The 15,160-nt window shown below is 48.9% G+C and overlaps 1 protein-coding gene across 1 annotated transcript in view; it reads left to right on the top strand.

Moving 5' to 3' along the window:
• LOC124555704 (intracellular coagulation inhibitor 3-like) overlaps positions 1-15,160 on the top strand; it is a 209,248-nt gene that overhangs the window by 139,684 nt on the left and 54,404 nt on the right. Inside the window, exon 5 of the mRNA XM_047129709.1 lies at positions 13,246-13,472. Within this exon, the coding sequence (XP_046985665.1) occupies positions 13,246-13,472 (227 nt within the window). The remainder of the gene's footprint in view (positions 1-13,245; positions 13,473-15,160) is intronic.

The following is a 15,160-nucleotide window of genomic DNA, read 5'->3' as shown; positions in this document are numbered from 1 at the left end:
GTTTTTTTTTTTTTTTTTTTTTTTTTTTTTAATTTGACATGCTGTTTTTCGTTGCTTCTGCAACTGCGTTCTGACCTGTTTTTTGTACCATGAGGGATCAGTTCTCTCTCTTATTAATTTATGTGATATAAATCTCTCAATTTCTCTCTATACTATTCCTTTGGATTTAAGCCACATCACACAGTTAGTACAGAAGGAATGAAGAAGACTGTCTCTTAGGATGGCGCCAAGCGAGTTTTTATCTGCTTAATTAAATAGATATATTCTGCGTTTATTTTTAATGGGTTTAGATGTTACGGTATACAATCTCGCTACAACGACCTCGGATTCACTAATCCATGTATCCGTCATGATGCTCCCTGTTTGCTCCGAATTATTTGTTGCTAAGAGGTCAAGCATATTTTGCAATCATTTACACTTCGAGTCGTTTCCTGAATTAGTTACTCAAAATAATTTTCGTAGTAAGCATTTAGTATAATACTGGACGATGTTTTATACACTACTGGCCATTAAAATTGCTACACCAAGAAGAAATGCAGATGATAAACGGGTATTGATTGGACAAATATATTATACTAGAACTGACATGTGATTACATTTTCACGCAGTTTGGGTGCATAGATCCAGAGAAATCAGTACCCAGAATAACCACCTCTGGCCGTAACAACGGCCTTGATACGCCTGGGCATTGACTCAAACAGAGCTTGGATGGCGTATACAGGTACAGCTGCCCGTGGAGCTTCAACACGATAACACAGTTCATCAAGAGTAGTGACTGGCGTATAGTGACGAGCCAGTTGCTCGGCCATCATTGACCAGACGTTTTCAATTGGTGAGAGATCTGGAGAATGTGCTGGCCAGGGCTGCTGTCGAACATTTTCTGTATCCAGAAAGGCCCGTACAGGACCTGTAACATGCGCTCGTGCATTATCCTGCTGAAATGTAGGTTTTCGCAGGGATCGAATGAAGGGTAGAGCCACGGGTCGTAACACATCTGAAATGTAACGTTCACTGTTCAAAGTGCCGTCAAGGCGAACAAGAGGTGACCGAGACGTGTAACCAATGGCACCCCATACCACCACGTCGGGCGATACGCCAGTATGGCGATTACAAATACACGCTTCCAATGTGCGTTTACCGCGATGTCGCCAAACACGGATGCGACCATCACGATGCTGTAAACAGAACCTGGATTCATCCGAAAAAATGACGTTTTGCCATTCGTGCACCCAGGTTCGTCGTTGAGTACACCATCGCAGGTGCTCCTGTCTATGGTGCAGCGTCAAGGGTAACCGCAGCCATGGTCTCCGAGCTGATACTCCATGCTGTTGCAAACGTCGTCGAACTGTTCGTGCGGATGGCTGTTGTCTTGCAAACGTCCCCATCTGTTGACTCAGGGATCGAGACGTGGCTGCACGATCCGTTACAGCCATGCGGATAAGATGCATGTCGTCTCGGCTGCTAGTGATACGAGGCCGTTGGGATCCAGCACGGCGTACCGTATTACCCTCCTGAACCCACCGATTCCATATTCTGCTAACAGTCATTGGATCTCGACCAAGCGAGCAGCAATGTCGCGATACGATAAACCGCCAGCGCGATAGGCTACAATCCGACCTTTATCAAAGTGATGGTACGCATTTCTCCTCCTTACACGAGGCATCACAATAACGTTTCACCAGGCAACGCCAGTCAACTGCTGTTTGTGCATGAGAAATAGGTTGGAAACTTTCCTCATGTCAGCACGTTACAGGTGTCGCCACTAGCGCCAACCTTGTGTGAATGCTCTGAAAAGCTAATCATATGCATGTCACAGCATCATCTTCCTGTCGGTTAAATTTCGCGTCTGTAGCACGTCATCTTCGTGGTATAGCACTTTTAATGGCCAGTACTGTACCTACCATCGTCTTTGTACATGCATTTTCGCCAGCATATCGAGGGTAGATTGTAGTCACCACCAACTATAACCTATGAGTGAGTACCTATTAGACTTGATACTCAAGTTTCCTTTGAACATTTCAGCAACTGTATGATCTGAGCCAGGGGATCGGTAAAAGGAACCAATTGTCTACTTATTTCGGTTATCAGTATAATTTTAATTTACTTTCTTTTTTGACACCATTTATTGTTATTTACATTATTCTGATTGGGAACGAGCTGGCAGCGGCCAATTCGCCGCTCTTCAGCCGTTGCATTATCCGTACACATTATAAAAGTGGATGTACATATGTATGTATGTTACACATCTTCTCCCGAATCCCTTGACAGATCTCAACCAAGCTTGATACACGTATCATTTAATGTCTGGAAAGAATTACTGTGGGGTAAAGAACCACTCACTTATATATATGTAGACACAGACACCACACATATCTGTATAATTAAGGCGAGACGACCAATGATCTCTTCAGTTCATATGCACAACAGGCTCGAACTCCTACAGGAATCGGCTTTTCTTCCTGTTCTTTTTCTTCTCCTCCTTTTTTTTTTTTTTTTTTTTTTTTTTTTTTTTTTTTTTTTTTTTTTTTTTTTTTAAGCGTGGAATCCTTCTACGTCCGCACCGACGTAGTGACCATCACAGAAGTTCTGCTGTCACCTACGTTCGCGCGTCGTGGATATAGAAGTGCTCGAGAAGCGAACGTAGGGTAGCGGATTTAAGTCAGAGGAGAAAAGCGTGCCATGGCAAGCACTAAGGGGGGAAAACCTCTGCGATAGTCTGGACGGCTAATAAGAGCAGTAGTGGTTTCCTGCTATCTGCGACAGATTGTGCAAGGGTGAAGTTGTTGTTAGTTTTGTGTATCGTGCAGTGCTCTGTACCGTTGTCATAGCTTTCGTCGTCATAAAGAGTTTCAGTCCTATCGAGGAGGGGTACTACTAGGCTGGGCACCTATGACTTCTCCTGGTCCAGCTGCAGCGTCTGTACCTCTAAAAAGCCAAGGTTGTTATATGAGTGGCCGATTGGCCATAAATCGATCGCACGGTGTAAGAAGTTTGGTTGGAATTGTTTGCTTTTAGTGTACAGCACCGCTTTGCTGCGTTGTCGGTTGGTCGGCTAGGTATTTGCAGCAGGCAACGCCAGTTAGTTTTGCTGTAATGCAGGGGTTCACCAGTATTTGCTTTGTCTGTGAACTTGTGTCCATAGGTGGTTAATTGTCCCTAGCTAGAAGTATTTTTGGGTGGTTGTGGCCGCGCGCAGTGGCCGCGAGGTTTGAGGCGCCATGTCACGAATTGCGCGGCCCCTCCCGCCGGAGGTTCGATGATGATGATGATAATGATGATGATGATGGTTGGTTTGTGGAGCGCTTAACTGCGCGGTTATCAGCGTCCGTACAAAGTCCCAATCGTTGCTCAGTCCAATCTCGCAATTATCATGAATGATGATGAAATGATGAGGACAATACAAAAACCCAGTCATCTCGAGGCAGGTGAAAATCCCTGACCGCTCCGGGAATCGAACCCGGGACCCATGCTAAGGGAAGCGAGAACGCTTCAGAAAGTCGCGGGAATGAGTAGTGTCGACCAATTCTACTAAGTAGTTTGACTGTGGTCTGTGTGTCCTGAAACCCAATATTCGGCTCACGCTCACGCAGCTGTGATTTCATCATGTACAATGTCATTGAGGGTTCTGATAAGGCAGAACTTTATGACTATTGCTCACCGCGACGTAGGATGCCGCCTGGTAGCGTTGCGAGCACGCGACTCGGTAACGAAAGTATGTAAGCGGAGCAGACACGGGCAGGGGATACCCCTAGCGAAGATTTGGGCTGCAAATGGGGGAATCCAATGAGAAAAGCGACTATGCCAAAGTGCAGCAGATTAAAAAAAAATGGTTCAAATGGCTCTGAGCACTATGGGACTTAACTTCTGAGGTCATCAGTCGCCTAGGACTTAGAACTACTTAAACCTAACTAACGTATGGACATCACACACATCCATGCCCGAGGCAGGATTCGAACCTGCGACGGTACCGGTCGCGCGGTTCCAGACTGTACCGCTTAGAACCGCTCGGCCACCGCGGCGGGCCGCAGCAGATTATTATTACGCAGAGCCTATAAGCGAGTATGTCGAAAACGGTGAAACTGGTCGAACACTCACGTACTTGTGTAGTGAGTATCTACAGAAAGAGGAAGAAAGACAGTGAAACTACCACTAGGCACCAAATGGTTGGAAGTCGACGACTCTTCACAGAAAGTAGGGTTCGGAGGCTTGCCTGCTTTGTAAAGTAGGACAGTAGGATCTCTGCCGAAAGAGCACAATGCTGGTGCACGCACAAGTGTTTCGGGGCACACTGTTCATCGTACATTGTTGAACATGGAGCTCCGCAACAGATCACCCCTACGTGATCATATGTTGACCCAATGACATTGTCAGAACCATAGGATTCGTTCGTAGCCGGCCGCAGTGGTCTCGCGGTTCTAGGCGCTCAGTCCGGAACCGCGCGACTGCTACGGTCGCAGGTTCGAATCCTGCCTCGGGCATGGATGTGTGTGCTGTCCTTAGGTTAGTTAGGTTTAAGTAGTTCTAAGTTCTAGGGGACTGATGACCACAGATGTTAAGTCCCATAGTGCTCAGAGCCATTTGAACCATTTGATTTGTTCGTCGATCAATGAAAACGTGTTGGCCCTTCAGGTGAATCACATTCTCACTACACTAGGTCTAGTGTCGTCTCTAAAAACGCCGTCATCGAGGTGAATGGCGGATCGAAACGTGCTGCGGGCCACGGTCGCAGGCTGGTGGGAGCGATATTATGCTATGGGAGGCATCCCCCTCTCTTGCATGGGATCTGTGGTAGTAATCAAAGACGCACAGACAGCTGCGAACCAACTGCATCCCTTCACGCTTGATGTCATACATGAAGGCAATGTCATCTCTCATCAGCATGTCCGTGTCTCAAAGCCACAACCGTGCTACAGTGGTTTGAGGACCCGTCTGGGTCGCTATCGGGCGCCATCACCGCGCACGCAAATCAGCGGTCTGTTATTTACGCGAATTACATGACCTGTGCACAGACATCTAATGCCACATACCTCCACAACCCAACCGACAAACTGTCGGATCCCTGATACGCAAAATCAGTGATGCATTTCCTTCAAGAGACGGATAAACAAGCTGTTAAGAAGGTGGTCGTAATGTTTTGGCTCATCAGTGGACATTTGAGTTTTTTTTTTTTCACATAGACTTTGTATGTATTATACTCGATCCCCTCAGCTTTGAAGAAGTTAAGGAGATTGCTGTAATCTGTTTTATTGCATACATACAGTGATGTGTGGTCTCCTGCTAGTTTTGTGTGGTATGTGGCGGCGGAGTGACGTTCTATGAATCTCTTGTTTAGCTATCAGAGGCAAGTGTAGACGCGTATTATGACCGGTAGGAAACCAGACGAAGTTGTTGTGTTCTACGTAGCTGCTGGGCCGCTCGGGGTAGATGTGAGGTCTTAGGCGCCTTGCCACGGTTCGCGTGGCTCCCCCCATCGGAGGTTCGAGTCCTCCCTCGGGCATGGGTATGTGTCTTGTCCTAAGCTTAAGATAGTTTAAGTTAGATGAAGTAGTGTGTAAGCCTAGGGGCCGATGACCTCAGCAGTTTGGCCCCTTAGTAACTTACCAATTGCGTAGCTGATGGTGTAGTGTTGTGTTGTTGAACTGCTACAGCGTTGTTTGCATGGTCTTCATGTTACCGCTGCTTGGAACCAGTGTTGGTAGTGTCGGCAGAAACTCTGGTCGTTTGTCCTGTGAGTCTGCGGGCTCACTTGTCGGCGTATGTTGCTGCTGTTTTGCGTTTTGAACATACCACCTGCCAAGGTCCGTCTTTTCCGTTTTTTTTTTTATTCCTCTGCGGTCGCCAGAATCGTCATTTGAGGCTCGGGAGGCTGCAGCGGCGATATTGAGGGCATGTCTAGCGTATTCACTGGTGGTGTATATGTATTACTGTTGCTCCTGCTGTTATGTCGCTTCTACCCGTCAGTTTGGCGACGAGCTCTTGCTCTCTCTGAGCCCAAGCTTCCTGATTGGCGGCACTGACATCCAGCTTTAGCTGGCTGATCACCCCCTGATGTGTGGCGAGCGGAACGGAAACGTCGACGGGAACAGTCGGCATTCCCACCTCCTTTGCTGCAGTCTTGACGCGGGTCATCGGGTGGAATCTGCTAGGGGGATCTGCCATCTCCCCAGCGTAAGAATACTTTTATTGAGGGTAGGGTGTGGATACGAGATAGTTTTGCTTTTTCGTCAGAAAAGACAGTTTTGCTTTTTCGTCAGAGATAAAGTCCGCAGCTCGTGGTCTAGCTGCTAGCGTTGTTGCCTCTGGTTCTCGGAGTCCCGGGTTCGATTCCCGGCCGGGTCGGGAATTTTCTCCTCCCGGGGACTAGGTGTTTGTCTTATCCTCATTATCAAATGGTTCAAATGGCTCTGAGCACTATGGGAATTAACATCTTAGGTCATCAGTCCCCTAGAACTTAGAACTACTTAAACATAACTAACCTAAGGACATCACACACAACCACGCCCGAGGCAGCATTCGAACGTGCGACCGTAGCGGTCACGCGGTTCCAGACTGTAGCGTCTAGAACCGCTCGGGCACTCCGGCCGGCGGTACCCTCATTATCATTTGGGAAGTGCCGAGACTGGCAATGAAAAGATTTGGAACTTGTGCGGGCGCTGATGACCACGATGTTGAGCGCCCCACAACCAAACATCATCATCATCGGCAGAGATAAACGTTTTAGTGTACTTACAGATCTAAGCACTATGGGACTTAACTTCTGAGGTCATCAGTCTCCTAGGACTTAGAACTACTTAAACCTAACTAACCTAAGGACATCACACACATCCATGCCCGAGGCAGTATTCGAACCTGCGACCGTAACGGTCTCGCGGTTCCAGACTGTAGCGCCTAGAACCGCTCGGCCACACTGGCCGGCTGGGGTGGAAGACAGCCTACAGTGCACGGGGTCATCCAACGTGAACGGCCCCCTGACACTGAAATACCCTATTAAAGAACGAGAGAAACCCGGTGGGGAAGTGGCAACCATAGTTGCAGTAACTCTAGGCCGCTTACTGCTGTGAAGCGTTTAGCGGCGTGTGCTTGTTAGCGATGCTCCAAAGAGCGTCCTATGGCAACTAAGCCAGTTTTACCTCATTCGCGACGAAAGTGTCCTCTGGCAGCTACGCAAGGTGCAGGGAGCAGGCGCCGGTTAGGTCCGCTGCTCAGCTGCTACTCCATCATGGGAATCAGCAAAATGGCGCGAGTAAAAAAATGGCTCTAAGCACTATGGGACTTAACATCTGAGGTCATCAGTCCCCTACTATTTAAACCTAAGTAACCTAAGGACATCACACACATCCATGCCCGAGGCAGCATTCGAACCTGCGACCGTAGCAGCAGCGCGGTTCCGGACTGAAGCACCTAGAACCGCTCGGCCACCGCGGCCGGCGCCGCGAGTAATGAGAATGATGACCAAGGGGCATTACGTTACTAGTGTGTCGATAACTTGAGAATATGGGTCTGACGGGAAGCGTGTTAAGGTAGTCTGATCAGTTGCAATGACCCTGTGTCCGGATGGCTCAGTGACTGCTTTCGGCAGCGCTGAGGCGAGCACGCCTTCCTTTCGTCTCGCCTGTTGTGCTGCTTGCGAGCGGGCGCGCGATAGTGTACTTCCGCGTCGCGGCTTGTCTTCGTGTCCGAATTAACCAACCGCCATGGTGTTTTCCTTTCTCCAAATGGTTCAAATGGCTCTGAGCACTATGGGACTTAACTGCTGTGGTTATCAGTCCCCTAGAACTTAAAACTACTTAAACCTAACTAACCTAAGGAGAACACACACATCCATGCCCGAGGCAGGATTCGAACGTGCGACCGTAGCGGTCGCTCGGTTCCATACTGTAGTGCCTAGAACCGCGCGGCCACTTCGGCCGTCCCTTTCGCCAAGCCATGATCGAATTAATGTTCCCTTTGGATCATGAGCGACTCAGAGCGTACTAAGTTGACTGGTTTACACGGGACGAAAAGCGTCTCCCGCCATAAGATGTTCTCGGCATTCATTTTTCGATCCTTAGGACCAATGTGAACATAAAGCTGGTGAATCAAAAGCTGAGCGCTAACGTTGTGCGGCGCCATGCTACTAACGATCTCAAGTTCCCATACTCTGACGGCCATATATGAGCTCTCGTGGTTGATCACACTGGTTTTGGCCTCCGAACGTTGCAGGTTTTCGAACTCCCGTTTCAAGTGCCGTCGGACACAGTGGTGGCCGCCTGTAAACTTTACGGAAACGTCGTCGGCCACGTTATGAGACGTGGAAGACGTTCGAAAGATACCGTGTCCTCAACGGTGTACAGTAGACAAAAACTGAACTGAGGAAGCACGTGCCAGCCTACTTGGTAATAGTCGGTTGCCGAGCAGTCGTCACGTACGATTGCCAGCCGCGCACTTGTTCAGGTTGTGCCCAGGAATGACATGTCCGTTCTGAATGTCTCCGACGTACACTGGTTCAGACGCTGACCGGAGACGTCGCTCTACCTGTGGCGCCCACTGTGTTACCTCTGTCTTATGAGTCCACGGCGGGGCTGCATGCTGCGCCCACTCTGAATCAGTTGGCGCCAGCGTCGACTCCTCTTGACAACACGGTGGACGTATTTCCTGTGTTTCCTACACTGCCGCCGGAGGCAGTACCAACGGACGACGGCTGTCAGCCCACGCAAGCCGTCCGTCCCCACCTCATAGTTGTTAATCATGGGGCTGTACCGACCACCGCTTTTCTGACGTCTGGCCACGTGTCGGACAATAGCCGTCCGCCATCCGACCCGAAACAACATATTAGGAACCAACGGTCGCTGAGGAAACGGAAGAGACAACGCCCTACCCCTTCTGATGACTGCCTCCATCGGATGTGTGCATGGGATGACGACCCTGATACTGATGATGCGCTGTTCTCTGAAGCCCTGGCACCTGGCGATGCGATGTTTTTCCCCGCCTCCATCTCCAATCTCAGCGTCCACCTCCAGACACCGACCTTCCCCCGCCTGAGTAAGATGCGGTTGCCTCCCTTTCTGTGTCTGGCGCTACCTGTGGGCGCATTTCTGGTAGTGTTCCATAGAACAGACCTGGTGCGACACCTGTCTCCTGGGCGAACGACGTCGATGCTGAGGACGGACGTTCTGGAGGTGTGCAGAGCAATGTACCTCCCTTTGTAGGGTCGGCTCCCTCCCCATCATAGTGCTGTACCCTTCTACGTGGGCCTAACAGGGACCTCCCTGTGCTTCCCTGTGTTTCAATCATGTCCTCCTGATTATGGCAGCTTTTTAGACGTATCGCATAGCCGCCGTCGGTGTCAATACCATTCGAGTACTCCACAAAACTGCCTTTACTACATGATATGCTGCGGACGTTGACGTTGCCCTCCTTCAGGAGGTGCACGTTCCAACTTTCTGTTCTCCCCATGGTTTTACAGCACATGATTCCCATGCTTCCCCTAATGGTAGTGGGGTGGCTGATACAGTTGCCTGTCTCCCTATGCACGTTTTGTGGCGTCAGTATCGTCAACGTCTACGAGCCATCTAGTTCGGGATCGCCAGCATGAACATTCCAACATCTTCTCCTAGATAGTCACGCATCTTTTCTCGGGTCGGCAAGATGCACTGATCATGGGAGGCGATTTCAACTGCACCCAGGCACCCAAAGACCAATTACCAGCCGGTCGAAGTGGCCGTGCAGTTCTAGGCGCTGCAGTCTGGAACCGCGAGACCGCTACGGTCGCAGATTCGAATCTTGCCTCGGACATGGATGTGTGTGATGTACTTAGGTTAGTTAGGTTTAACTAATTCTAAGTTCTAGGTGACTAATGACCACAGAAGTTGAGTCCCATAGTGCTCAGAGCCATTTATTTTAACCAATTACCACGTCACTCTCCGTGAGTTGCGCTAGCGACAATTCTCCAGCACCTCAGAATTGTGGATTCTTGGGAGCACGTTCGTAGTAATCGTGCTGGGTTTACGAATTGCACTAGCCATTCTTCCAGCCGCCTCGATCGTGTTTCATCTCTCACGATATTATCAGTGGGGTGCAGGCTGCTGAAGTTTGTCCCACTGCGTTCTCTGACCCTGACGCATATATCTGTGCCATTAATCTCTGCCGTCAAAGGGTGTGGCGCGGCTGCGGACCATGGAAACTGAACACAACCCACCTTACTTCACTCGACTGTCCTGTCATGGTGGGTGCTCTGCACAAAGCCTTCCCGGCCTTGATTGTTACTGAAGGGAGGTCGCGGTGTGGCAATGACGAATCCAGGAATTCTATTTCATCATTCTCTGGGAATGTACTATGATGCCGAATTCACCAGAGCGCCAGGATATGGCGAATCGTGGCAAGGCGCAGCTCACATCTCTCTCTCGCCGTTACCTTGAGGAGCTACTGTAAGGACGCGCACACACGACAAGTTAGCGCAGGAGCTTCTATCCATGTATTATGTGACAGCAGAACGGCGCCACCGTCAGAGGACTTTGATTAATGTTCTTACGACCCGTGATGCGCGGCGTTTAGATTCTCAACGCGATACAGGGTCTGCCCTCCATGCACATTACGTTATGCCGTACCATGAACAACGTCGCTACCCTGCCAACATTAAGGCGGTCTCCAGACTTTCCTTTGGTTCGGTTCTTATGGATGCAATGATGAATCTACTAGCTAAAGTCACAGAGGACGAAGTCCATGATACTATCCAGGCGAGTATTACGAACAGATCGCTTGGCCCTGACGGCCTTCCACTGGAGATTTATCGGACATTTCGTACGTGTATATGGAAATTTGTCACGACCTTACGTCACCTCTCGTACTGACCCCAGACGTTTTCCTCGATGGTTTAGTCATTCCCATCCACAAGCCTCGTGGTAACTCACGGATATGCGATTACCACCCCTTGATGTCGCTCAACAGCAACACAAAGCTCTTTTTTTTATCAATGCGTGGTATCTGTTCTTTCGGACCTGCAGCTGTGATACATTATATGTAAATTGAAGGTTGAGAGGGGGAGAAAGGAAAGGAAAGGAAGAGATTACTGCTGTTAGCTGCATCGGGAATCAGCTGCGACGAGCGAAAATTTTTACCGGACCGAGATTCGAAACCAGGATCTCCTGCTTACCAGGTTCGTTAACCACTGCGCCATCTGGTACACAGTGTTATCGCAGCTGCGCGGACTATCTTGGCACGCTTCACAGCCGACCCACATTCCCAGTGAACGCCACCTATCTGCAGTCCCTGTCCATTTTCTCCAGGCTCGCAACTCTGAGATTCCCGCTGGAGCTCAGACGTACTTGTGCATCCACACTGAAAAAGGTGGATCCGTTGCCCATGTAGGCGAATCAGTTATATGAATACGGCGTGACTGTTTTTTCGGTAATGTCCGAAAGGACAGACACCACGCATTGATGTAACTGTTTCGCCTCGATGGGCAACGAATCCACGACATTCATTGCGGACGCACAATTACACTACTGGCCATTAAAATTGCTACATCAAGAAGAGATGCAGATGATAAACGGGCATTCATTGGACAAATATCTTATACTAGAACTGACATGTGATTACATTTTCACGCAATTTGGGTGCATAGATCCTGAGAAATCAGTACCCAGAATAACCACCTCTGGCCGTAACAACGGCCTTGATACGCCTGGGCATTGAGTCAAACAGAGGTTGGATGGCGTGTACAGGTATAGCTGCCCATGCAGCTTCAACACGATACCACAGTTCATCAAGAGTAGTGACTGGCGTATTGTGACAAGCCAGTTTCTCGGCCACCATTGACCAGACGTTTTCAGTCGGTGAGAGATCTGAAGAAGGTGCTGGCCAGGGCAGCAGTCGAACATTTTCTGTATCCACAAAGGCCCGTATATTACGTGCAACATGCTGTCGTGCATTATCCTGCTGAAATGTAGGGTTTCGCAGGCATCGAATGAAGCGTAGAACCACGGGTCGTAACACATCTGAAATGTAACGTCCACTGTTCAAAGTGTCGTCAATGCGAACAAGAGGTGACCGAGACGCGTAACCAATGGCACCCCATACCATCACGCCAGGTGATACGCCAGTATGGCGATGACGAATACACGCTTCCAATGTGCGTTCACCGCGATGTCGCCAAACACGGATGCGACCGTCATAATGCTGTAAACAGAACCTGGATTCATCCGAAAAAATGACGTTTCGCCATTCGTGCACCCAGGTTCGTCGTTGAGTACACCAAGGCAGGCACTCCTGTCTGTGATGCTGCGTCAAGGGTAACCGCAGCCATGGTCTCCGAGCTGATAGTCCATGCTGCTGCAAACGTCGTCGAACTGTTCGTGCAGATGGTTGTTGTCTTGCAAACGTCCCCATCTGTTGACTCAGGGATCGAGACGTGGCTGCACGATCCGTTACAGCCATGCGGGTAAGATGCCTGTCATCTCGCACGGCGTTCCTCATTACCCTCCTGAACCCACCGATTCCATATTCTGCTAACAGTCATTGGATCTCGACCAACGCGAGCAGCAATGTCGCGATACGATAAACCGCAATCGCGATAGGCTACAATCCGACCTTTGTCAAAGTCAGAAACGTGATGGTGCGCATTTCTCCTCCTTACACGAGGCATCACAACAACGTTTCACCAGACGACGCCGGTGAACTGCTGTTTGTGTATGAGAAATCGGTTCGAAACTTTCCTCATGTCAGCACGTTGTAGGTGTCGCCACCGGCGCCAACCTTGTGTGAATGCTCTGAAGAGCTAATCATTTGCATATCATAGGATCTTCTTCCTGTCGGTTAAATTTCGCGTTTGTAGCACATCATCTTCGTGGTGTAGCAATTTTAATGGCCAGTAGTGTACGTCAGAGCTCCTGCCGGAATCTCTCAGTAGCGAGCATGTTAGACATAGACAGGGACTGCGGATAAGCGTGTGTGTCGGTCGAGAGGCGTGTCAAGATCGTTCGCGCGGGTATGATAAACACTGTGTTCGAGTGGCGCAATGATTAACTAACTGTCAAGTAAGCAAGAGATCCCGGTTTCGAATCCTAGTTCGGCACGCATTTTCACTCGCCTCCGCTGATGCCGCACACAGCCTGATGCAGTTGATATCAAGTCCCTCCCCTTTCCTTGCGTTTCTCCTCCGTCCTCCATCAACTAACATCATTTCACTGTATTGCACTAAAATTAAACATGTGTGTGTCTGATTCATTTCGACTCTCCGTGGATACGACTAATGTGATGTGGTTGCAGGCGCGCAGGCGCTGGAGATCCGCACTGACGCGGGCGTGCTGAGCCACTGGCGGGACCTGGATCGCACCGGCACGCTCGCCTTTCTGTCGCCGCAGCAGACGACGCTCTTCCAGCGGAGTGGCCGCGTCGGCGACACCATAGTCGTGCCCATGGTGCCGCACCTTGGCCTATTCCGTAGCGGACGCGTCGCTCCTCTAGCCTGCACCGCCATTGAGCTTCCTCTCAAGGTAATTCTTTTTTTTTTCTTTTTTTTTCACAGGAAGTATAAGTAATAAAGCCGCACAGTGGGCCAACTGGTTTCAAAACGTATATCGACTTTAAACTACTACTGATATTATCGGAAATCGTTGACTACATAATTTCCTCTAAGAGCTTCCACTTTTGTAAATGCCTCTCCTACTACCTTAATAGCATATTAACGAGTTCAAATGTATTTATGTGCACATATTTACAAGTTCTTAGTGGACGGTCATTTATCTAGCTTACGAAATTACCACACGGGAAAAATGGTTCCCTAGTTATTAAAACTTATTTGGAAAAAAATTACCATTACGGTTTTCTGCAGAATTCTTGGGGATCTATTCGGAATTGTGATCATAATTCCTCTCGAAAACTGGCAAATAATTTCTCTCACACGATTAAAATTTTCCCGAGTAATATTGTTTTTTTTCACAAAATGTTGCAGAATATTTAAATTTCGTACAGGGAACTCAAGAACTAAAACATAACTATCGAGAACTCTGAAGAAATGTATACCGGGTGGTCAAAAAGTCAGCATAAATTTGAAAACTGAATAAATCACGGAATAATGTAGATAGAGAGGTACAAATTGACACACAAGCTTGCAATGACATGGGGTTTTATTAGAACCAAAAAAATACAAAAGTTCAAAAAATATCCGCCAGATGGCGCTTCATTTTATCAGAATAGCAATAATTAGCATAACAAAGTAAGACAAAGCAAAGATGATGTTCTTTACAGGAAATGCTCAATATGTCCGCCATCAATCCTCAACAATAGCTGTAGTCGAGAAATAATGTTGTGAACAACACTGTAAAGCATGTCCGGAGTTATGGTGAGGCGTTGGCGTCGGATTTTGTCTTTCAGCATCCCTAGAGATGTCGGTCGATCACGATACACTTGCGACTTCAGGTAACCCCAAAGCCAATAATCGCACGGACTGAGGTCTGGGGACCTGGGAGGCCAAGCATGACGAAAGTGGCGGCTGAGCACACGATCATCACCAAACGACGCGCGCAAGAGATCTTTCACGCGTCTAGCAATATGGGGTGGAGCGCCATCCTGCATAAACATCGTACGTTCCAGCAGGTGTTTATCAGCCAGGCTGTGGATGATGCGATTCTGTAACATATTGACGTACGTCTCACCCGTCACGGTAGCAGTTACAAAACCAGAATCGCGCATTTCTCGAAGAAAAAAGGCCCGATAACGGTAGACGTGGTAAACCCAACACATACCGTGACTTTCTCGTCGTGCAATGGAGCTTCCACGACAGTTCTAGGATTTTCGGTAGCCCAAATTCTGCAGTTGTGGGCGTTGACAGACCCACAGAGAGTGAAATGAGCTTCGTCTGTCCACAACACGTTACTAAACCAATCGTCATCTTCCGCCATCTTTTGAAACGCGCCAGGCGTGGCGGCCGAGCGGTTCTAGGCGCTTCAGTTCGGAACCGCGCGACTGCTACAGTCGCAGGTTAGAATCCTGCCTCTGGCATGAATGTGTGTGATGTCCTTAGGTTAGTTAGGTTTAAGTAGTTCTAAGTTGTAGGGGACTGATGACCTCAGATGTTAAGTCCCATAGCGCTCAGAGCTATTTGAACCACTTTTTTTTTTTTTTGAAACGCCCACACTGCAAATGCCCTCCGCTTCACTAAATCGCCAGGTAACAGTTCATG

Source organism: Schistocerca americana, chromosome X (genome assembly GCF_021461395.2).
Source record: "Schistocerca americana isolate TAMUIC-IGC-003095 chromosome X, iqSchAmer2.1, whole genome shotgun sequence".
In the NCBI taxonomy this organism is placed as follows: domain Eukaryota; kingdom Metazoa; phylum Arthropoda; class Insecta; order Orthoptera; family Acrididae; genus Schistocerca; species Schistocerca americana.
Note: the sequence above shows the minus strand (reverse complement) of the source record. Positions and strands in the feature narration are given on the sequence as shown.